This window comes from Gymnoscopelus braueri, assembly GCF_963280865.1.
Source record: "Gymnoscopelus braueri genome assembly, chromosome: 16".
NCBI classification, from domain to species: domain Eukaryota; kingdom Metazoa; phylum Chordata; class Actinopteri; order Myctophiformes; family Myctophidae; genus Gymnoscopelus; species Gymnoscopelus braueri.
The window spans coordinates 15008429-15033806 of record NC_137616.1 but is presented as its reverse complement, the minus strand read 5'-3'; the positions used below and the strand labels follow the sequence as shown (position 1 = coordinate 15033806).

Below are 25378 nucleotides of genomic sequence, written 5' to 3'. Positions count from 1 at the left end.
ATGTGTTAACCACATTAACCCTGGTGTAAAAAGAATGCTAAAATAGCAGATCTACAAGTTCACAACACCGCGATACAGGGCTTCATACAGGCCCCCCTTCTCCTCTGATTTCTTTAAAAATCCAAACCCTGGGGGCACACGTCAGGACTGGAGATGCTAAAAGGACAAGCTGAACGAGCAGGTAAAAGGGGCCAGCTCGGTCATAGGGGTGGCCACTGACACCTTAGAGACAGTTGTGGAGAGGCAATGAACTTGAGGCGATCCTCTGTAATGAGGTAATGAGGTCACTGAAGATGAGTGTCAGACTTAATCCCTCCCAGGAGACACTGTTCCCTTTGTGCAAACAGCCACCGGGCTGTAGAATTCACCCTGCTTTTTAATACACAAGCAGGGTGAACAAAAACACGTTTTATTCCAGTTTTTCTGCTGCACTGTGTGCTGTGTTAGTTATGTCATCAGTGTATGTTGTTATTGAATTATTGCATTGAATTTCCCCCCAGAAGATCAATAACGTTCTATCCTATCCTATGGAAACACTTGACCTACATCCTCGGGACATCGGTGCTGCATACCTGTAACTCTCTGCTTCGATTACATAAGATTACATAAAATGTATAAGATTACATAAGATTGCATAAAATACGATTATAGAATGCTCATCTAAATACAAATTATTAAAAAAAAGTGTTGTTTGTAAGCATACACAACACATTAATAGGTCATTTACTGTCCAGTATAATTTCTGGCAAGGGAGCCTTGCCAAAAAGTCAAGAAGTTCTCTACTATACTGAAAACAATTCAGTTTTATCACATATTGAAAATATTTTTTTGTCTGTTTTTTTTCCTGTAATCTGGATTTTTTTTGACACTGGTATATGTTAGCTTCTTGTCGTGAGCTATTATTTAAGGCCTTAATGAGGTTTATAATCTCACTTGCATAAAATACAAACTTGTCAAGGTTATCTTTTTTTATCCCATAGTAACTATCACTATGGCTCTGTGTGTTATCAGTGTGCAAATAACTGAACTAAACCAAACCAAATCTATAACTGTAAGGTGCAACACTGTAATTTCACACCAGGAAGAGCAAGGGGAGTAGGGCAACAGCACAAAACCCCTCTGGGCTCCCATATAAACTTAGGTGTATGCAGCTGCTGCAGTTCCTAAGGAGGAAGTAAATTACAGTTCGCATAGCTTTCTCTCTTCCTTGCCTGAGCAAACCTTTCTCAAAAGCAAGCACTCACTTCCTCTTATGAGTAATAATAAGAGACGCTGGCTGCACACAGGCTGGTTTTGTCTGCCAAGGGAGGCTGACTGAGAAACAGCAGAGACTTCATACACTCCCATCTGCCGGTCGGAGTGACAGACCGAGGGTACCGCACACAGCAAGAGGCATTTACCAAGACTAACGCTCCCAAGTTACTGCTCGTTCAAAGTAAGTACAAGGAGAACCGAAAACTGTACCAGCAGTCATCTGATATTCAGCACTGGGTTCTGTCTGTGCAGAAACAAAGGCTATTGTTTTTCGTTGTGCGATTCTATACTCAGACAGTATTTGCATGTAGTTTGTCTTGATAAGGGTTTAGTCATGTGTTATCCACAGTAGTAGTTGACAATGTCAGTCCTGGGAACCTTAATAGTATCTACAGTTTGCATTCTAGATGTCTCAATCAGAACTAATTTAGACCTGGGTGACCAGAAACTAATGCCTTCGAGAAATGAATGACTTGAACCGAAATGAAATGAACCGTTTATCTAGACATGTCATGTTGTGATCTGATGTGCATACAGATTACTGAGAGAACAGTGTCCATGGAATGTGACTTATAGTTTACAACAAGCGACCAGAGATAATCTTTCTCTTTGTGTTCATGATATTTGGGTCTTGGGTGGAAGCGCTGCACATGAACTCAGCTTTAAGAAACACAACCATGAAGGATGTGGTTTGCTGCAGGTTTTAGCAAGCCTGTGCGAGGCTGAGTCTTGTGTAGGGAGGAGAACGCCTTTGCCAAAACTAAATCCACTTTAATTGTATGCACTACTAGTTCCTTTGAAGGCGTGACATTCAGTTAAGTTATTGCTGTTGTCGTATATTGGCCATGATCAGACAGGAAAATCACTATTCCATAACTATTCCCTGAGTGCAAGAAGAACAAGGATCCAGTTTGAAAGAGGGTTTGTCCACAGAAATGTATTTATTTCCATAGACGTTGACATCTGCATTGCCAATCACAGAGTGTAACTCAAATCACCAAACATCATACTTTATACAGACAGACATTTGAAATAGGACCTCCTCTCTGTCCTCCGTCTTGACCACTCACAAACAAGCTTTTAGAAACAAAAGGCTTCTTGGCCCGCCTCTCTCAGTCATCACAAGGAATTAGCATCCGCCTAGTTTTAAACATGTGACAATTTACTTTAACCCTTATCTATAAAACTATACTTTTACACAAGCTCATATTATGAAATCTTTGTTTAACATCTTATTAGCTTCAAATTAAGTCCACACACATTATACATTCATAATTGCAAACAGCAGTTAGAAATACAATGAATTAACAAAGACAACAGTTACTTCAAGACTGAATATTTTCCTTAAATTACATTTCTCTTTGTTAACAACACAAGTCATAGTTGTCAAGACTTTAATCATTTTAACTACACACTGCAGACCTAAGACTGAAGAATAATAAAAGTGTATATATTTTACTGTCATCTTGACCTGGCTTCCAACCATTCACTACACATATCCTGTCTGTAGCTGATTAGCCCAGGAAGGAACAATGATTACTCTGATTAGTTTAAATGAATACAAAAGACTTCTTCTGATAATCAAAACAAGACAGAGGGTGTCAATGCCTCTGAACCATGAAACAAAAGGTTTATCAAAACGACTGTTGTGCCTCTCACCTCCTACAATGGCCAGGAACTCTGAACTGATTGCATTACAGCTGAGCCCACACTAAGTTGGGTGAAATCTCTCTCTGGCTTACATTATTTGACCAAAGGTCAAACTCAGTCCTAAACACAAACCTTCAAGTGTTTTACCAATTAAATGGACAATCATAGAAATACATGTTCTCATGTTTGAGATGCTACTTTTAGTCCTGGATATACCATATAACTTCCCCTCTTGGAGGAATATCAATAATCCTCCATAAAAAGGGATATCCAGAGACTTATCTCAATCTTTACTTGAAGGTGATCTCCAAAATCTATTTTAGACAACAGATTCTCCTATGTATTGGTTAGCATAATAGACCCCTCTTGTGGGTTATGGAACTAGTAACAAATCAACGCTTATTTCTCTGTATACAAATGGAAATGAAAAGCAATCTTCATAGGGTTATCAATCAAAACACATCATATAACATACTTTAACATGAAATGTTCTTAGTGTTCACGCGCACAGAATGTCTGAATCTCTGTTCTTTCTTTTTTCGCTTATACTAACAACGCAATGTTTCTGGTAGGTCTCCTTCTTTGAATGTCCATGTTTGCACCTGAAGAATGATCAATCATTAAAACAAAAGCTGTTCCTTATTGTCCAAAAACTGAAGCCACGAAAAAGACTTTTAACAGGCCACTTCCTGTAATCTTGAAATCACTGCCCTTGGGTATGCCACAGCCTTTCAGCCGTGCTGCCCAGTGCAGTTCCAGATTCGTCCAACAGATAGCTGCATTTTTACAACAGAGCGCTCTACTAGCGACCGCAGGAGACGTGATAACACACTCCCCACGAAGAACCCCACCATTGCAAGTTCTCCACTCTGCTGGCACCCGCTGTCCTCTCCTCACAACATACCCGCCACGAAGAACCCCGTCCATCCACAGGTTCCCCGCTCTGCCGTCAGCACCGCAGCGCGCCCTTCTAGCGATCGCAGAAGATAAGTTGTGTAGCCAGATGAGTCGTACAGCCAGCCTAGATCTGGTCACGAGGTCCTCTCCCCGTAGATTCTCGAATAGTTGTCGTCAAGTCGTGCCGATGTCCATAATGCACCTGCACTGTGGTAACGTGATCCGTCCACCCAACGCAAGGCAAAGATCCAGACCCGATTTCCTGCCGTGGACGATTTGTAGATTGGAGGCTTGCACTGCTCCTGGATCACCAGGCTGTCCCACCATGCCTCTCCTGTCGTAGACCTCCTGCTGAGCTGTCAAACCAGACCTCGTTGTGGACATTTGTAGAGCTCCATGGCATCCCAATGTCCTTCGTTGACAGCAGAAACAGTGGAGTGTTGATGGGCCTCGTCTGTGAACCTTTTTGGTAGAGCAGCTTGATATCTGTGGCGTGCTCCATTCGGTCCCACAGCATCCATCAGTGTCTCCAACTCCCTCCATCTCAATCTGTTCTTAGTTCATAAAAACACTTGGAAAAAACTTTCCTACAGAATCTAAACATATGACGGTGTAAAATTCAGCCTCTTGCCTAACAAGGTGTTATAATCAGTACATTGTAACCATGATCTAGTAATTTTATTCCTACATAACATTGACTCAATCTCATATTATAATCTACTTTATTGCTTTATTCTAATCTTTTTCCTCCTTGTTATATTTTACAAACAATGATTCTCATTTATTACTCATGGACCAGAACGTTTTAGCATTTTCCTAATAGTAAAATTTTTCACAGTTTTAGCAACTTTTTTAACTCTATTTTCCTAACAATACTTCAAAATGTGTAGGCCTACTATAGTAATCTCTGTATAAGCGTTCCCCTCTGGATCCTAAATTTTATAATAACAGAACTTTTACTCTCAATATTTTCAAAATGTTTACACTCCTTAATAAATCTATTTTACTTAAGTACAGATTACAATGGTCAGTGCTGGTGGTGTCCATCACAAGGGTGTCAGAGCAGTTTAAACAAATGGAACAGACCCCCCTAACTGTCTGTCATTCTATTAACTAACTTACTATCTTATCCTACATTCGACACTCGGGCATGGGAACTGCTAAACCAATCCTCTCCCCCAAGATCCATCGCTATCAAACTCAACTGAGAGTATATCTAAAAAATAACCACCCACTGACATTCTAAACATGTCAGCCGCTTTAGGTCTGTTCCCAAAAACTACTCTTATCCACCATTGTAACCAACACCCAGCACTCACCTTAAATCTCCATAATGGGACCAAATGTTCCCTCTGCTCCTGATTAGATAAGACAAACAAACAAAATATGTGGTAATTTCAAGTCACAAATGAGCACAGATCTCCTATTGCATGCTTAAGTATTATAAATATTATCTATTCCTTGGACAAAAAGTTTCAGCTTATTTTTAGCCCCAGTGGTGAGCCATTGAATTAGGTTTTTAGCTCACCATTGAAACTCTGCATTTTACTCAATTTGTGATATATAAAAAGATAATGACCCAGACCGGGAACTGTTAACAAGTTGTCACTCAATTTAAGGCAAAGTTTTATCTAACATCCAAGCACAACAAAGAAAAGTCTGTATCTTTTCAAGAAAACCTGCAAAGAAAAAGTTTGATACCTTCTCTTAACTCCCCAATGCACATGGCTTAATCCTCCTTTTTAACCTCTAATTATATCCAAATCCTTCATTTTAAAATCAGCTCCATCTGTGCATCACTCATGGCTCAGTTCAACTAAATCATTTGTCTATTAATCAAAGAACGTATGTGTAGCTAATACATCCGTTCCTCAATTTCTAGGCACCTTTTAACAGATCCAAAATATGGCCGTGCCATGCTATCCCCGCCGTGATCAATCTCAGCGTCTCCCCAGAGAAAATACGAACGATTCCGTTTCTTGGCCAAAGTAACGAAAATCTCCCATGGGCGTGCACTCCCAGGTCATATCTCTCAGGAAAAAAGCCTCAATCTTACACAACAGGGACAGCACGTTCACAACAATACATTAGACCAGCAAAATCATTAAACCGCCATAAATAAAGCACAAAACAGACCGAACTCGATTCTATCTAATAAAACTTTAGTAGTATTCAATTAAATATTTTTCACACGGATATCAACAAGGTCTGTAGTCGATGAAATTTAACCCTTGCTTATAACATTCCAATTATATTCCTAAATTCACTTTTTACTTCCTAAATTCACTTTTTACTGTCCTTTTTTAAATATTTTTAAAAAACAGTTCAAAAATATTACTTTCACTATTATTTAGACTATTATTTTGAATAGTTATGTTTCTGTTCAACAATTGACTATCTACACAATTATTTCACATCTCTCCCCTCTTTCAACACATTCAACAAAAAATGTGTTGAAAACAAAAATGAAACCCTCCAACCCCAAAAAACAGCACTGGGTCCAAGCTATCTCAAGCACACATCGGCACCAAAAAACTCTCAACATCCAGGCGTAAAAAAACAAAACAAAAGAAAATAAAACCACCTAACCTTCCCAAGACACAGATCACAACAACCACAGACCGCGCCCCCCCCCAGGGAAAAAAATCGCGCGTGTCAACAAACAACACACACACACACACTCACATCTCCTAAAACATCAAAATAATCACATTTCTGCAAATACACCTTTGGATGGCAGGCAATTGTTACAAGCACAAGTCCTGCTTTTACAACCGAAAACATAATTAGATCAGTTAAAGCTGATTTTGTGTTCTATAAATAACAACACTAGACATCTCTACAACACAAAGACACACTCAGGACAAGACCAACATACAATGAGACAAACATCACCTCCTCCGAACATACACTCTCACATACACCCATAACTTACATCACCAACCACACAACAAAGACACAAAACAACAGTACCGCGTCACCACCGCCAGTAAACAAACAAAGACAAGACCAGCTTCACAACGTGAAGAACACCAAACACAGAATCAAAATCAAGCTAGCATCACCACTGCCATTTTGAAATGAAATAGCATTACCACGAAAGTGATAATCCAAGATAAGCAGTACACAGCCGAAAAGCCATGACACCAAAGAGTCGCGTTCACCAAGAAGGCCGAAAAGCCACCACAAAAAAAAAAAAAAAAAAAGGAGATCAAAACAACTCAAAACATCATCAGTCACCATCCAACCACATCCATCATCACCCATACAAGTCCATTCAACATCCATCCCCAACATCCAACCCCATCGTCATCGTCATTGTCAACGTCATCGTCATCATCATCATCATCATCATCATCATCATCATCATCATCATTAAAAGGACATTTTAAACGCCCCAGAAAAACCATCGTGTTTAACCAACGAGCCGGTGTATAAACGCCTGATCAGAGCCGAGTACCCATAACCGGAGTCCTTGCTTTAATTCCATAAAAATAGTAACACTTTAAAAGTCGAGACTAAAGGCAGGAAATGTAAAGGCCATAATGAGCCCCGCCTTCCATCCTTACCCTAAGGGCCTACAGGATTTAAGAGATTACATAATCAGCAAATGTATTACATCCTTTCCATAGAGGCCTACAGGATTTAAAAAACTAAATAATCAATACATTTACTACATCAAGGCCAGGAAGTATAAGCCGCGTAATCAATGTTTGTCGCGTAGACATATGCTTAATGCATCACACATATCTAAGCGACCAAACCTTTCAAAACCGGAAACCCGTTGCACAGGAAAATAGTGAAGTGTCCCGTCGGATCCAAAAAGGACCAAAATACAGATTCTTTGTCCACCGATCGACTGGAGAAATAGACTCCAGTTTAAAAATGAGTCCGCTCTCCGGAAGATACAGGGCCCAGCGTGGTTGCCAATTATGTCGTATATTGGCCATGATCAGACAGGAAAATCACTATTCTCTAACTATTCCCTAAGTGCAAGAATAAGAAGCATCCAGTTTGAAAGAGGGTTTGTCCACAGAAATGTATTTATTTCCATAGACGTTGACATCTGCATTGCCAATCACAGAGTGTCACTCAAATCACCAAACATCATACTTTATACAGACAGACATTTGAAATAGGACCTCCTCTCTGTCCTCCGTCTTGACCACTCACAAACAAGCTTTTAGAAACAAAAGGCTTCTTGGCCCGCCTCTCTCAGTCATCACAAGGAATTAGCATCCGCCTAGTTTTAAACATGTGACAATTTACTTTAACCCTTATCTATAAAACTATACTTTTACACAAGCTCATATTATGAAATCTTTGTTTAACATCTTATTAGCTTCAAATTAAGTCCACACACATTATACATTCATAATTGCAAACAGCAGTTAGAAATACAATGAATTAACAAAGACAACAGTTACTTCAAGACTGAATATTTTCCTTAAATTACATTTCTCTTTGTTAACAACACAAGTCATAGTTGTCAAGACTTTAATCATTTTAACTACACACTGCAGACCTAAGACTGAAGAATAATAAAAGTGTATATATTTTACTGTCATCTTGACCTGGCTTCCAACCATTCACTACACATATCCTGTCTGTAGCTGATTAGCCCAGGAAGGAACAATGATTACTCTGATTAGTTTAAATGAATACAAAAGACTTCTTCTGATAATCAAAACAAGACAGAGGGTGTCAATGCCTCTGAACCATGAAACAAAAGGTTTATCAAAACGACTGTTGTGCCTCTCACCTCCTACAATGGCCAGGAACTCTGAACTGATTGCATTACAGCTGAGCCCACACTAAGTTGGGTGAAATCTCTCTCTGGCTTACATTATTTGACCAAAGGTCAAACTCAGTCCTAAACACAAACCTTCAAGTGTTTTACCAATTAAATGGACAATCATAGAAATACATGTTCTCATGTTTGAGATGCTACTTTTAGTCCTGGATATACCATACTGTTTCCCATGAGAACTAATCAGACCTGACTGTGTTTCTCAACGTTGTCTAATAGTTTTGCCCTTTGAGAACGTGTTTCTCATGCATGCTACTTTCTTCCTCATACATTAAGAGTGTAGTCAACATATCAAAGGCAATCCTAGCATATCTATCTATACTGCGTGACCGGGATTGTCTGCGTGAACGGTATGACTGAACAAATAATCAAGTAAGTATCAAGCAACGGTCGAAACAAGGAAACGGTTGTTTTGGTTTCAGGTTTGTGCATTCAAATGAAGAAGAGGTTTCATCTTCGTTCCGTTCCATTTAGTGCTGTCGTGTTTGCGGACTCAAAAGCGTGATAACGCACCGGTTACTGTTTCAGGCATGCAATAGCAGGTTATCATAGGCCCATGTCAATGTTCATGGGGGTAAAAGTCTGGGCTGGGTCATCCAGACATATTTCTTAGAACATTATCTCTCTTTGGCTGCAAATGCTAGGGGATTTCCAGATACAATAAGATTTGTGGAACAGGGTGACACTGTTGCAAAACACAACACTTGGTTCAAGAGAGGAAAACATATGCATTGATTCCATTCATGCTTGTTATGGCAACTGACCCCAGTGACATTTTAGTTAAAATTAGACCAGGGCTTTACGTCGACCCCGTACTTCCTCTATGCATGTGAAGGGGGCTTTCTTGTGCAATATGACGTCGGCATGTGTCTGTGCATGCGTTTGCAGGCATGACGTTGTGACTTGTGACGGCACTGCTGCGTGTGGTTTTCGTACCACAGCCCAGTCGTACGAAACCCCTAGTGACACCACCACTTGCTTCCTGTGTTTACAATAGCAAGAGGATGCTGTGTGTGAGTGTGTGTGTGTGTATTATCTACGCCCTCTTTTGACACATGTCAACTGTTCCAAAACAGAAGCGGTTGCCGTGGCGACGGTGATAAAATAAGGCGGAGAGAGGGATTCCCTGAACAACAAATCTTGAGAGGAGAGTGAAGAGGAATCACCTACGCACCCAAGAGACTCTGTCCGACACAACATGGACCACCAGCACAGCAAGGTGGAGCGATTCACAAAGCTGGGCTATTCCCACGCCGACATCCTGCGTGTGCTGGAGAGCCTCAACCATGACGCGCAGACCAACGACATCCTGGAGGAGCTGATAAAGACTGGCCACAGGTCTAGCAACAAAAGTGCATCGTCCATCGGCTCCCATCCCAGCCCCAAGCTGGTCCCGCGAGGCTGCAGTCTCCCCCTGACCAGCACAAACTCCAGTCCTAAACACTCCCCATCCAAGCCTGATCCAGCTGCAGACAGAGACTCTAGTGCTGGCTTCAAGCCAGTGGTCATTGATGGGAGCAATGTGGCCATGAGGTGAGTGACCTTTGCTAGTACCGCCAATATCATCTTAAGTATTAGTATAATTCATGATGTAATCCAATGGCATCCTTCTCTCTTAACTTTGGCCATTGTTTATGTGTTTGTTTTGTTTTTGATTGATGGTAACTGACTGCTGACATCGTTTACTCTCTGTATGTAGAAGAGGTTCCATATGCCAAACGTCATACTGTTGTATCTCACAAGAACATACAGTATCTTACTATACATTATAAGCCATATATTCAAAATACATGGTAGTGGTGCTAATTAAGAAAAGGCAATATCCTATCTGGTTCTTCCTAAGTTCTATCAGTTGTTTAAATGTTTACTTTTCAGAGATATGATGTTCTACAGGACAGGGATGTCACATAGGTAACCAATGTAGAATTGACTGATAAATTATAAGGTTGTATCTCCTCATGCACAAAATGTGTACATTCTTGGCAAAGGCAAAAAACGTTATGGTACTGTACACTGTTTTGAATGAATTTCAGTTTGTCTCGTCTTAGTGATTATAACTGCCTACCAGCGCCTCCATTGTAATTCAGACCTGGTGTTTGCAAACTACATCACCTTATACTTCCTCTTAAATGAAATGGGAAGTGAAACCCTGATTTGAGCCTATATTTCATTTTAAATATGGAGAAGTGAAGACTCCCATGACTCGTGACAGGTATTTTGAGGTGCACGAGGGTGTTATTTAAGGCACTTTTAGAGCTGTTAGAATGGCTCCCAATGAGGATAGCTATAAATTCCTGCAGTACCATTGTGGGTGCCACGGTGCCACCTTAGCCAAGACTGATCTAAAATCCTACGTGCATGAAGCTGTGGCTTAAGATTTGAAAAGAAAACCTTTGAAAATATGAGGAAATGTGTATCTATAAATAAGAACTGGCAGTTGATACAGAGAACAAAAGTAAGTTGTGCCAGATACACCCAGTATTATATTCCCTTATCTCCTGTAAATAGATTGAGAGTGAAAGAGAAAGAGAAAGAACTCTAGAGGGAGAGGACAACGGTGTTTTTACTGTTGCCATTCCTCAGACAACCACATTTTCCGCGAAATGAAATCTCAGTCACTGGAAATGAGCCCCGTCAAGGGGAAAGGCAGCAAGAAAACTCTCGATTAAAGCAATTCACTCATCAACAATTTAAAACTGTTTGATGACACGATTCCACACCAGACTGGGTGCAAACACAACCAGGAAACCTAAAAAAAAATGAGCGGGAAAACGTATAAACTGCAAAACGTGATGTGCACAGCTGCAAAACCTCACATCCAACCCTGCAGTTTCTCAGTATCGGCTCATCCAGTCATTACTTCCCCACAAGACACATCATTTACTTCCTCACATAATACATAGGCTACAGTATGCATGGGGTGTCTTTTAGCATGGAGGCAAGTATGCATGCAAAGTTTGTGTCTTTTTTAAATCACATTCCATGTGGAGAGTGCATAACCTTTTCTGCCTGTGCACCTGCTATACTTGAGAGCCCCAGCTATTTTGTTCCTTCAGCTACTGTAGGTCTTATCTTCTGTACCCGTTGTATGCAAAGCAGTCGTGCAACCACTTCCTGGTGGCAGCATGAGGGGGAATCCCCCGTAGTCTGTTTACTGTCTCTGATAGGCCAATCCATTTCCTCTGAGATAGGACATATATCCTATCGTTGCTGTCGGGTGGAAACCAAGTACTGTATGTCCAAAACATTTTAAAATAGTGAAAATAGCTGATCTGCAAGCTCACAACGCGATGTGATACGTTGTGAGCTTGTAGATCGGCTATTTTCTCGATTTTTGCACACACGCAAAAATAAATGCTCTTCTCGAATATTCGATCGAAAATTTTAATGATAGAATAATCATGACATACAGTACATTTAATGTCCATCTGTGTGAACTCTTAGACTAGAGGTAAACAACTCAGTAAACTCCTGATGTTCATGTGAGGGTGTGAAATGGACCCAAACATGTATTTACCTTTGATATCCTGTTTTTCCAGTACATGTCATATGAACTCAGCTATAGGCATCACTCAGTGTTGCCTTGAAGTGATTACGGCGCTCGTTAAGCAGTCACGTTGCAGCAGTATTTACTGAGTACAGTACTTAAGTGCATTTGTGGAGTATTTGGTTATTTTGCAAGCTCATGACTTTCGCTACATTACAAAATTAATTATTGTCCTTTTGACTCCACTACATTTCTAGGAAGGGACTCTTGGGACCCAAACTTACAAAAAAAACCTACTAGAAATTTGAGAAATCTCTTTTTTCATTTTTCTCCTCAGTGGGTTGACCAATTGATCTCAACTTGCACACAGGCATTGATCATTGTCATATGAAGACAGTGGCGAAGCCAATGTCTCACTTTTTTTAAAGCGGTTTATTAGCGTTTTTGGGAACGGTCCTCACAGGCAATGGGATCTGTAGTCATGACAGTCCCATAGCCCGGATGGATGGTGGGTGGAAATGGCGGGCATGGACTAGTATTATGAATTAATCACTTAAGCCCTATTTCAAATAGAGTGAAAATAGCAGAAGCTACAAGCTCACAACGTGAACGCGGCGTAGAAATGTTCTAAATTTCAATATACAATGTATTGATACTAAAAAGAATACTTCAGTATTTACTTGAGTATATACAATACAGTACTTTGTCCACCACTGCTTTGCAAAAATCACGTTTTCAACAAAAAAATTAAGAATGTGGATTTTTACAACTACACTTTGGAAACAAGCCCAAAAAACCCTGCAACCACCAATATTTACAAGCGACTTCATAGAAGAAACAAGCCCAAAGTCGCTTATAATAAGGGGACATGGCAACACTGACACCACGGCCTGTTTCCTGGCAAAGGGAGAAGAGGTGTGAGAGTTGCAGAAAGAAACTGAAAAAAGGAACCTGAATGAATCGTTCCATGTTTTGCAGCCATGGCGACAAGAAAGTGTTTTCCTGCAAGGGCCTGCAGCTGGCGGTCAAGTGGTTCTGGGATAAAGGGGTCCGTGACGTCACCGTTTTCGTACCCCTGTGGAGGAAGGAGCAGCCTCGACCCGAAGCCCCGATCACAGGTGAGAAGACCACCTGTTGCACTGCCCGTGTCAGGGCGGATGCCTGCCCAGTAAAAAAATTAGGAATCAAGGGGTGCCGATGGCAGAGTGGTTAAGGCACAAACCACATGTAGGCTCTGATGCAGACTGACAGTGAGTCCCAGGCCCAGCGGACGTTTGCTGCGTGTCACTCCTCGACTCTCTCCCCGTTTCCTGTTAGTCTCTCCACTGTACAAAAAACAAAGGCAGAAAAGGCAGAAAAGGCCCCAAAAATATCTAAAATAATAAGTAATCAATAAACCATGGCATCTTTGCTGCCACATATCAAAACATGGCTACTGGAATCTTCCAAACTGTGCCTATTCGGTGCCAGTGCATCAGCCACTGATGTTTTGTTTTACTTCTACTGCAGTGATGCTCAACCTTTTTTATTTTTAAGGACACCCAATTTGATACACATTAGGCCACAATCCCCCATTTGATACCATTTTGTTAGATCTCTTATTCTCTTGGACTCCAATCTACAATGTAAAATCCTCAGTGCTTGTTAAACTCCCAGAGTCACAGGCCCAAAAGGGTTCTTTTGGACACCACGTTGAGAAACAGTATATTCCTGTATCTATCAGTACTATGCTGTTCTCATATTACATGGTCAAACAATGGTTACGGTACAGTGTCATCTCCATGGTGTAATAAATGTTATCTTAAACCATGTCTCAATTGTTTGACACCTTAATCCACCTCCCTTTCATAGTGATCATGGAACAGGGAAGTGGAACCATACTAAAACACGGTTCATTGTTCACATGGTAAACAAAGCTGTTTAAACCACTTTCACCCTGGCATCCCCATAGGCTATTCTGGGCATGTCATTATAGGTGAAAACATTTTAAGTATTTTCAAGCAATATCAGCTCTACAAGCTCACAACTTAAATTGCCTATTTTCTCAATTTGGTAATGACCTTGGCATACTGTATGACAGTAGTTCTATGGTTTAGCATTTGAAGAATTGTCTATTGTGAATGAATAACTTCATTGCACCATGAACAATATTGAACGGCACTGTGTATTCTACTTTTAGCTTATTTTTGTGCAAGAAAGCAAATAAAGGGAAACGGGAAAATATCTGTCATTTTAGATTTTTTGGGGCTATTCGTTGGCTATTAAAAAATAGAAGATCTACAAGTCAAGCTCACAGCGCGTCACTTCGTGCCACGCTGCAAGCTTGTACATCTGCTATTTTTGAACATTTTTGAAAAATCTTGAAAGTGTTTGATTTTTTTTTATTATAATTTAGAACTACGAACAAGTACTGAGAACTACTGATTTAGAAGGCAGTTGTAGAATCGGCCTCAGGTCCAGGTCTTAATGGGACAAACTTCTAACTGTGCAATGTGCTGTGTGCAGACCAACACGTTCTCCATGAGCTGGAGAGAAGGAAGATCCTGGTGTACACGCCGTCGCGCTGCGTCAACGGGAGGAGGGTGGTGTGTTACGACGACCGCTACATCGTTAAGCTGGCCCTTGACCTGGACGGCATCATCGTGTCCAACGACAACTACCGCGACCTGCAGACAGAGAGCCCCCAGTGGAAGAAGTTCATAGAGGAGAGGCTGCTCATGTACACCTTCGCCAATGACAAGTAAGACCCACCGCCGGATGCACATCTTATTATGTAGCCTAATGCAGTGGTTCTCAACCGTTTCAGGCCGCGACCCCCCACCCCCCCAAAAAAAAAATCATATTTGAACTGGGGAGCCCCCAAAATCATCATATTTCTTAACTGGGGACCCCCCAAAATAATTATATTTGAACTGGGGAACTTGTCAGGGCCTGACTAATCTGGGGCCTGACAAGCACTTGGAATGTAGGAGTTAAAGCATTACATTCGTTTGACTCAGTTCCACTGATTGTGAAAATATTTTCACAATTTCTACCTCGTTCTTATATTAATTGACAATTTGGCCAATGTTTGACCAGTTTTTATTGTATAGTTTGTTTGTTGATTACTTCTGATGCAGTAAAGGTCTTTTTTCTTTTCTTTTAAAAGGTATTACAAAGGGTCTTTAAGTCCTTAAATTATCACTTCACCGTCATCTGGGGACAACCCCAAAATCATGTGGGGACCCCCCTGGGGGTCCTGACCCACAGGTTGAGAACCCTTGCCTAATGCACAAGCTGTATTTGGCTGCAAACCTTCACGTTTTGTCCACAATCAATTGTTCAAAATCTTTCAAAAATAGCAGATTTTGATCAATCATTTAGCTGGGGACCCCCTGGAACCCCCTCAAGGAGCCCTGGGGGTCCCAGGGCAGGACCCCCACTTTGAGAACCACTGACGTAGATGGATAAATCGGAGTAACCACTGTTAATTTGCATTATTTAGGCTTTACTGTATTGATTTATGAAGGGATAAAACAAGTTGAATACAAGAACAGGACACAGAATGAGCGCGCACACACACACACACACACACACACACACACACACACACACACACACACGTAGAGTGACATCTGCTGGACAGGTAGAAGCAGCACAGTCGTGACAGTTTCTAGTATTTGTTTGAAGAAAGTTCTTTGTAATGGGTGCTCCATCATGCTAGTGTGTCCAAGTGCCTCAGAAGTACTAAACTATACTGTAGGTATATTTACCATATACTGTACTTAGTTATGTACGTACCATGACATGTGGAGGGCAGGGCTTTCTGGCTCACAAGACTTTGTATAGGCATCATCCAAACCATTTCCGATCCTCCTGTTGTTCACCATTGTAATAATGATAATAACTTAAATAACAAATACATTCACCTGAGTATTGTCTTTAGCAAAGAAATGGTTAAGTAGACTGAGCTGTTATAACATAAATGTGTCCTTAATTTTTTACTTGTCAAAGAGTTAGACATTAAAAGGAACTAAGACAGAAGAAGGGAAACTATAGGTGGTGGGGGGAGGGCAGAAAACTGGCCTTGGGATATAATTATGAACTACACCCTCATGCAGCCTACTGTGCTCAATATAAACTAGAGAGCATTTTAAACATCTGTTTTTTCTTCATCATCAGTCATATATGCACATCTTCTACCTTAAACACTTAAAGGGATAGTTCACCTAAAAAAGTCACCCCATGGATATTTTTAGTTTTTGTCGCATTCCTAAGCCAATCATTTGATGACCAGGTAGGCAGCGGTTCGTGTCTCCTACAGGAACCGTTGCCGGTCATCAAATTATTGTCTTAGGACTGCGACAAAAACAAAGAAATATCCATGAATTCAAGTCTCCATGGGGTGACTAATTGATAGGAAAAAAAAGTCATTTTGGGGGTGAACTATCCCTTTAAGGCTAAGCCCTATACTTCATTGTAAGACAGATAGTGAAAATAGCCAATCTACAAGGTCACAAGGCCCAAATTATGGACGCCATGTTTAAAGTGGTTATGTCACCGGCTTCTTACCCTGGTGTCTTTGTCTTGTTCAGGTTCATGCCCCCAGACGATCCTCTGGGTCGAAACGGTCCCACAATTGACGACTTCCTGCGTAACAAACCCTGGTCTGTGGACAACAAGCAGCAACACTGTCCTTATGGTTGGTTGACACTTCTCACCAGTACTACTCGCATGTATTACTTAAGTAAAAGTACCAATACCACAAAAGTATTGGGATCAAAATATACTTAAAAGTACCAAAAGTAAATGTACTCATTAAGCAGAATGTCCACTTTCACGAGTATTCAAAATGTGTAAAAAAATCTTTTATATAGCAGATCTATAAGCTCACAACACGTCACGGCGCGTTGTGAGTAAAATTACCTCAGAATTGTTCTTAAGTACAGCACTTGAGTACATGTACTTAGTTACTTTCCACCACTGCTTCTCACATGCACAGGCACACGCGCACACACACACACAATCCAACTTTAATCAAATTACATTTCCTTGTATTACACGCCCAGGGAATTTACTGGTAGGCTCCTCATTCAACAGAATCAACACTAGCCAGCCAGGAGGCATTTTGCAGGTACATACAGGAAGAGTCGCCATTCAGGTTTCAACATGAAATATTGAAAACAAATAAACAAGTCCCTTGATGCTGGCTGCTTACCAAGCTCTGCGAGGAAACAAAATATGACCAATGGTTTGAGTTACAGTTACATTATACTGAAGTAAGTTTACACTGCATGAAGTGTGATACGTAATACATTGTAATCTAGTTTCAAACTATTTTCCATTTATCAGTGGGAGAGTAGCCTCGATCTCCAGGCTTTTATTGTTTAGTTTAGCTAATGAATGAATGAAGGGTGAATGAAGGTGTTCTCCATCATTAACTCACCAGTAGGTGTCACCGGTGGTCACTGTCCTCTTCCATTATGTAGCCACTACTAACAAATAGTTGGACAGATGTAGGGGTGCAACAGTTAATAAAACTAACTTTCATAAAATAATCGATTAGTAATCAATCCCTATTTTGGGTATGTTATTATAGTTTGACATTTTTAAAAAACGTTCAAAAATAGTTAAAATAGTTGATCAACATTACAAGCATGTAGATCAGCTATTGTAACTATATTTGCACGACACCGTTGAGCGCCGGGGTATAAATAGGGTTTAAGTGGTTAATCAATCAATATATATTTTTAATATAAAAAAAACGCGCTTCAATTTAATTAAATTAATCGAAAACGTAATCGATAGTTGGATAGTGGAGCTGGATAGTATAATAATGGATAGGAGCAGCCCTAGACAGATGTGCATGCTAGGGCACATGCAGTTCATAGAGGCCAACCCATCTGTCACAAAGATTAGATCAGTTGGTGATTCATGTGGCTGCCTGTCTGTCAGTCAGTCACACTGGTCCTGAGAGAGCTCTCCAGCACGGTAGTGGCCCACTCACAAACACAAGCCTTTTTATCAACACCTGTGACAATAACAGCTTTGAGTGCCAAACGGCAAGCCCGGGAATGGAATTTAGTCTGGTAAATGGCTCACAAAGAGCCCTAATAAGCATCTGTTTGTGTACCTAGGAACAAAAAGAAGACTGCAGACCAGACCTAATTGATTTGCTAAGCCAAGTGTGTTTACCGTACTGTAGACAGCAGCGTGTGTCAAGAGACACGCACGTCGCATCCGTGTTGACAGTCTCTCAAAAGAGACACAGGGTAATATCTGTGTGGCCTATGTTTAAAAAAGCTATAAATAACCCCCCCCCCCCTTATTGTATATATCTAATTCCAGGAAAGAAGTGTACTTATGGAGTGAAGTGCAAGTTCTACCATCCAGAGCGTACTAACCAATCACAGCTGTCTGTGGCGGATGAGCTGCGAGCGATGAGCAGGCCTGCAGCAGACAGAGCGGGTGTCGACCTGGACGCGCGCATCAGCCCGGCTCCCTACCATGACCTAGAGCGCACCGTTACTCATCCACACACGTACCTCTCGACCAATCCCACTCCACCCCCGCTGGGTAAAGATGACCAGTCCCACAGGGCCTCGCCCATCGAGCAGTTCGTCTGTCCGAGAGACACCGGTAGTCCGGGCACACCGTGGAACCCCGGCTACCGTCGGTGTCCCAGTCCGGACGTCGACGAGGCCTTCGGCTCCCTGGACAGCTACCTGTCCAGAATGCACATCCAGGACGCCACCAGAAGCACCGAGAGACTGTCCTCCTACGGTTACAGCAGTGGGGTGGGCAGCGAGAACCACTTCCCCTCCGGAACCTATGGTAGTAACACACAGAGACAGGGTGGATACCCCTCCACAGACGGTTACTACACCCCACAGAGAGCCCTCCAGAACGGCTGTGACCACCACTCCCACACTTGCGACCACCACTCCGTGTGTGGCCAGTGTAGGTACGGTCACCAGCACACCCACAGCTCCAGGTTTGTCCAGCATCCACCCAGGGGTTCCTGCCCGTCTCTGCATCCACACAACAGCGAAAACCACGCAATTTCCCCCGATAACCAGCACTTCCAGTCTCTCATCACAAAGAGACAGAGTCACAGCTTGCCGGATGACCACTGGGGGCAGGGCGGTGCCTGTGACGCAGGGTTGACCAAGGGCCAGACCCCTAACAGTGAACAGAGAAAGAACCTGAGGAGCCAACTCGGTACCCTCTTTCCTCAGAGTGTGGTAGACCACATCATGGCCTTGTACCCCCATGTCGTAGACATGTCGCAACTGATCACGCTCATTCAGAGGTACAGGGCCGGCCAGAGTCAGTTCGCCTACTAATTCCGAAGAGACTGGAGTTTTAAGGCCAGGGCTCAAATCTTGCTCGCTTGCATTTGTGGAGAACATTCTGAAAACTGAGTACTACGTAATTCAGAATCTAAAGACTACAACTAAATATATTATCTGGTGATTTCTCTTGTAGCAACTGTGAATATGCACGCAATTACAATTCATACCGTTATTAGAATACTATCACTCTTCCTATAGTACAATGTGGGTGTGAACAGTTGGTGTTTTATGTTTTAAGCATTAAAGTTCTTCACAGGATGAAGAAAAGGCTTGATTATGTAGCAGACTGAACTGTACTTGTATGTAGTTGTTTATACTGTATAAGTGCAATGCACTACTCTCTACATGCTATTGTTTTTGTAGCATTGACTCAAAAGTTTAAATCAAAGCAGCATGTGTTGTTTTCTCAGGTTGCCTCAAAGTGAGGAGAGCCATTTTGTACAAGAGAATGGGAATGTCCCTGTATTTGTTATCGCTTTTTAAATGTTTTTACTGTACATAAAAAAATATAAATACGAAATAAATCAAACCACCAACTCTTGTTTTTCTATCTTTCAATGATTATGAATTGCATACATACTACAACCTCCACAGTCCGGGGTAGATTCTGATTATTGAAAGGTCCAATGTAAATCACAGACCCAATTTCATATGCATCATTAGGCCACGGACCCCCATTGTATTTAGTCTCTGGGACCCCAATCTGAGATTTGTATTGTTAGGTATGATTTGGCACAGAATTCCATGACCGTCTACTGTAGGGTAGAGATAACAATTCAACTCTGATCAAAAAGCCATTGCTGTAATTTCTCTTATCGGCTCTGTGCACAACTGTAGTATTTCCAGTTTCCAGAGGGTGCCATCCCCATTTCCTGTTCCTGCTCATTTTCCCACAGCTTTGTTTGATTGGCTCGGCTCATCAGGTTTGGACAGGAAACACAGGACACCTTGTGGTTCCAGTTCAAATCTGCTGCCGTCTGCCAAGCCAATTATGAATCAAGCTATCATCAAATCAAAGAACAGAAAACAAAGCCACCTTCTGGAACGTTGGACTACAGTTATGCACAGAGCCTATTGTACCCAATTGTAATAGTAAATTATGAAATAGGCCTAATGGTAAAGTTTTAACTATCACTTGTTTCACCTGGGCAGGGATCCCTGCCCAGGTGAAACAAGTGATAGTTAAAACCCCAGGGGTCCTTGAGGGGGTTCGAACCCCCTCAAGGACCCCTGGGGTTCCACGGACCCCATGTTGAGACTGATCTAAGACTAAGACTAAGTAAACAAATATCAGTTAGTGCAGTGGTTCTGAAACCTTCCGAAACCTTTTTTAATTTCAAAGACCCCCATGAGTGAGTGTACAAATGGAAACATCATAACACTCTCATAGTTACAGAGCTATAAAGGGTCCACTCGGGTGTCCCTGACCCCACTTTGAGAACCACTGTGTTAATATAGTTACATTTAACACCCCTTGAAAAACTCTCCCTCTAGTTGTCATGACAAACATATTTAGAAATCCGATCTAGTTCCTGGTGTGATGTCACTTTCCCCCAGGTTTAAATGAATGATAGACAACCAGTATGTCAGACAATAGCCAGCCAGCTACATGACAAACTAGCCCAAATCTCCCTGCCTCCATTGTTGCTGAGAAGTTACAAATCCCTTTTCCTGGCTGAGTTGGAATCACTGCACTTGCACTAGATATTTAACACCCAATTTACTTATTTATCACAAAAGTTCTGCTGTTGAAAATAAAATCAAATAAAGTTTTTTCAAAAATGTTAGGAATTTTTGTTCAACTACTAAAGATTTTAAAACAAATTGAGCTGAGGTGTTGTACAGTACCTGTCAAAGTGGCTTGTAGAATTGACCGTCATGGCCAGACAGTATAATAGAGACTAAAACTACCAGAAGATAGTATAGTATAAAACAAATACTGCAGAATTCACTGATCACTTGACTCCACTTGTCAATCAAGCTTCCACCTGTGCCTTTTTCTCAATGACGTGGCTCTTGATCACCATCTGCTGGTGCAATTACAACAGGTTGCACCGAAATGCAGGGGGAGGGGAAATAATCAGAATAGATTTTTTTAAATTATTATTATTACAAATAACTTATCTGTTACAAAGACAGTTTTCCCAGATAAAATCAAAAACACTTTAGATACCCAAATTTGTTTTGTTTTTTTCCATTTAATAAAACATGTATGAACCACCTCTTCACACCAAGGTGCAGACAAAAGCTGAAAACTGGGTTTCTTTGGGCTTAAAAAGGAAAAGTATGGCATAAGTGCTTAAGAGACAACTACAAATTCATTTTCTACTTTAATTGGATTTAAACAATACTAAGGTTTTCTTTAAAAAAAATGGCACTTTGATTTGTGACAGCAAAGATTATCAATACAATTCTAAGGCACTAATGTAAGGCAACATTTTACAAAATGTGAACAAATTCACAGAGTAAGTATTCCACAGCTAAGGTGAAGTAATCTCAATAAAGTAAACTTTTTGAACCATCCTCACCAATAAATGCTTATAAGAGGACAATAAGCCAAATAAAAAGATTAACCACTTAAAACCCTAAATACTTAGTTGACCAGGGTCCCCCAGGGCTCTATCCTTGGCCCGCTCCTTTTCCCCCCTCTGCACACAAATGTCTTTGCCGAAAATAGCCAATCTACAAGCTTACAGATGGGCCATTTTCACAGAATGCTCACCCCAGAATAGGTACGGCAGGGTTCATGTGGTTAAACAAGTTGTGCTTGGTAGTCTTACAGGGCTTGATGGGGTGTTAGGGGTCAGGAAGCCTGGCCGTGGGTGCTGCCGCAGTGGCTGAAAACATGGAGCAGCTTGCAGGAGTTGGCGAAACAGCCGACATTAAGTGACATTGTTGCAGACCAAACTCTTGCTGCAGAACAGGACGGGGGTGCACATGGGCACAGGCGGTGGATTGGTTGGCTTCCGGAAAGATGGGAGTTGGCAGAGAGTCCAACTGAACACAACTTTTCGGCTGGAGTATGCAGGGCAGGAATAGGGGAAGGGGCAAGTCAGCAGCAGGGTGAGGGACTGCAAAGATGCACAGGCTGGCATAATGGGAGGGGTTGCCAAATGCTTTTCTTTTTTTTTTTTTTGCCTCGTCTGGATGGGAGATCTAATACAATTCTGACCTGGTGAATATAAGGCACATGACATATATAAATATATTTTCTTTTGCTTCAATTGGGAACAGGAATACTTAAAAAACATTTTAACATATTCACTTTGATCTCTTGGTACACTGATGAAACCCCAAATTTCGGACAGCATAGCATCTACTTGGATCATGAAATCCCTATAAAGAAACGTTTCACTTTTCAGTCCAACTAACCATAGAGGGAGACCTGGAAAAAAATCCTTTGATTCAATCTTACATCCAACTCTCAAGTCAGTCTGATTTGATGCGAGTTTTAGGATGTAATGCAGTGAAGAAAAAAAAAAAATCATGCATCTCTTCTTGGCACTGAGGTGTAGATATCCCCCAAGAAATAAACCTACATTCCAGTTGTCAGATGGCAGTTTGTAATTTTTGTAGTTTGTTTTTACCCTCAAACGGTCACAAGATCTTTGGCATCCTGCAAAAAAAACTTACAACAATAAAAAAAGAAAACCTCCATCTTTTTACTCTGCAGATCGTACAGGAAATTCGGCATTTACACAAGCGGCGAACAGACCGATGCAGACAACATAGCTTTGTGACGGCTGTAACGGTTTCGATTTACTGTTTTGCTCCTCTCGCCTCTTTTATTTATTTTTGCAATGCTTCCCAAACTCTCACAGAAATCAAGTAAAAAGCTTAAAAAGGGACACGGTGCTTATTTGTTTGAAAGAGAGAGAGAAGAAATGAAAACACAAAAAAAAGAAACAATAGTTAATAAAGTCTATAAAGCTATACTTACAAGGAAATAGAAGTGATTCATAGTGTGAGGAACAAGGCGTTTTTTTTTGTCATTTTCTTTTTTTAAAGGCACATTCGAAATTATGTACAGTAAAAAGCTCAGGGCAAATTCTTCTTCCCTCCGTGTACTGTACACAAAGCATGCAATTTAGTTTCCATTTTTACCTTTTTTTAGTTTTATAAACTCACGATCGAAGAGACACAGACTGACAAGGGATACTAAGGGGGATGTTGGGGTGGGATTGTGGGGGGGGGGGGAGACCAGAGATGAGTTTTAGTGGCAGTAACACTGCTAGTTCCCCCATGACATCCTCTAGAAGAAAAAGAAAACAGCAACCAAACTTAAAAAAAAAAAAAAGTCTACAAGTAGTCTGATCGTTTTTGGTTTTTTTCCCTTCAGACGTAGAGCGGTGGCCAACCGTAGTTCCCATTCCTGATCACGCCACCACAGAAGATTTTTTTTCATTTTTTCAGCAAAGGCACATTGGTGCCTTAGTTGGTTGCACGTGTGTTATCTGTGCGCATATGTATGAATGCATGTGCTGTATGTATGTGCGTGTGTGTGTGTGTGTATACACGTGTGTGTGTGTGTGTGTGTGTGTGTGTGTGTGTGTACGTGTGTGTGTGTGTGTGGGTGTGTGTGTGTGTGTACGTGCGTCGGCCCATCACACTTCCGGGCACCACTCATAATACTGTAAATGGAAGCAGCGAGGTATCCCCGGGAGTTAAAGGTCGCCCGTCGACGAGCAAGGAAGGGGAGGGGGGAGGAAGTGACCCCACACGATCACGAGTCTTCTCGAGGTGAGGTATCATCCGACTTGGCCAGCTTTAGGAGAGCTGTAAACGCTATCCAATCCAGCCTTCAGTGGACAGCATTCTACAAACCTCAGAGATACTGCAGGCTGTGTGTGTGTATGTGTGGATCACAAAAAGGGAAAACGGGTCGCTCCATGAGTCTCCCTCACAGTTCCCTCAAACCTTTTTCTAGTATTTTTCATACAATAAAAACAAAAGGGTCCTTTTTTTCTCTCGCTAATCTAGTCATTCAGTCCGGGTGGAAAGGCATCCAGAGGGGATTGCAGTAGGTAGGTAGGGCTGGGTTTGTTGGTTGGTTGGCGGTGTGGGTTGGGTAGGCTTGGCGGTCTTGCTGTTGGCTCAGAAGTGCCGTGGGAACTCGCACTGTTCACAGCGGTTGAGGGCAGGGTGGTTCAGGAAGGTGCAGGCCGTGCAGCTCCACTGCGTGCCCTCGTCGTCCTCCTGGTCTGCTACGCGCTTGGCGTTCTTACTGCTCGACTCTGTACAGGGGAGGAGAGCTTTTTGTTAGAAAAAAACCTAAAACACATACACAGAGGCAGGGGACATTTTCTCAAACACTTCAGCCCTATATTCTTCTTTGTACAACAGATGGCCAATCTACAAGCTCCGCGATGCGACACGTTGGGGACGCATTAGGGACGTCAGGGTTAATGTGGTTAACGTTACATTTTTAATTAAATTGTGATATTATCAAATATAAATATCAAATGTCTACATTTCCCAAAAAGGAAATGCATGTAGTCTGACCAGAAGCAAACATATCCACACTGGAGACAAAAATGAATGACCAGGGGAATGAGGGGGATATCAAAAGCAGAGGCATGGATATCTCCCCAACAAATGGAACCCTGGGAGACAGGATTGGCAGTGTGCCCACTGTCAAGCGGGAGAAAATCTCCCAGAGAGGAAACCTTACACAAGGGGCGGAATAAGGGGAACAATTCATTCTTATTCAAGAATTTGGAATACTGTTCCCCTGCGCTTGGTCTTGCTCAATATCTTTCATGGCTTTAACCACTTTCAACGTGGCATCAATATTTTGTGCAATTTTAATTTGATTTCAAATAATGTTAACATTTTCAAAGATTTCAAGAATAGAGGAAATAGCCAATCTTCAAGCTCATAATGGTCAGAAGTGGTTAATTCGTCGTACAATTAAGTAATATAGTACTGAAGGGGTAATCATCAGAT

At 41.5% G+C, this 25378-nt stretch overlaps 2 protein-coding genes across 4 annotated transcripts in view; one reads left to right on the top strand and one right to left on the bottom strand.

Moving 5' to 3' along the window:
• The first annotated feature begins 1162 nt into the window (after positions 1-1162).
• On the top strand, positions 1163-19969 carry LOC308103622 (endoribonuclease ZC3H12A-like). Its single transcript, XM_080453702.1, has 6 exons — positions 1163-1435; positions 9688-10144; positions 13077-13216; positions 14604-14838; positions 16673-16779; positions 18426-19969. Exons 2-6 carry the CDS (start codon positions 9810-9812, stop codon positions 19421-19423), a joined length of 1815 nt encoding a protein of 604 aa, XP_080309828.1. The 5' UTR covers positions 1163-1435; positions 9688-9809; the 3' UTR covers positions 19424-19969.
• A 2606-nt stretch (positions 19970-22575) lies between these two features.
• tab2 (TGF-beta activated kinase 1 (MAP3K7) binding protein 2) overlaps positions 22576-25378 on the bottom strand; it is a 51701-nt gene continuing 48898 nt past the window's right edge. For all 3 annotated transcript variants that reach the window (XM_080453964.1, XM_080453965.1, XM_080453966.1), the window contains one exon: positions 22576-24666. In XM_080453964.1, coding sequence (XP_080310090.1) covers positions 24527-24666 — 140 coding nt within the window. In that variant the 3' untranslated portion in view covers positions 22576-24526. The remainder of the gene's footprint in view (positions 24667-25378) is intronic.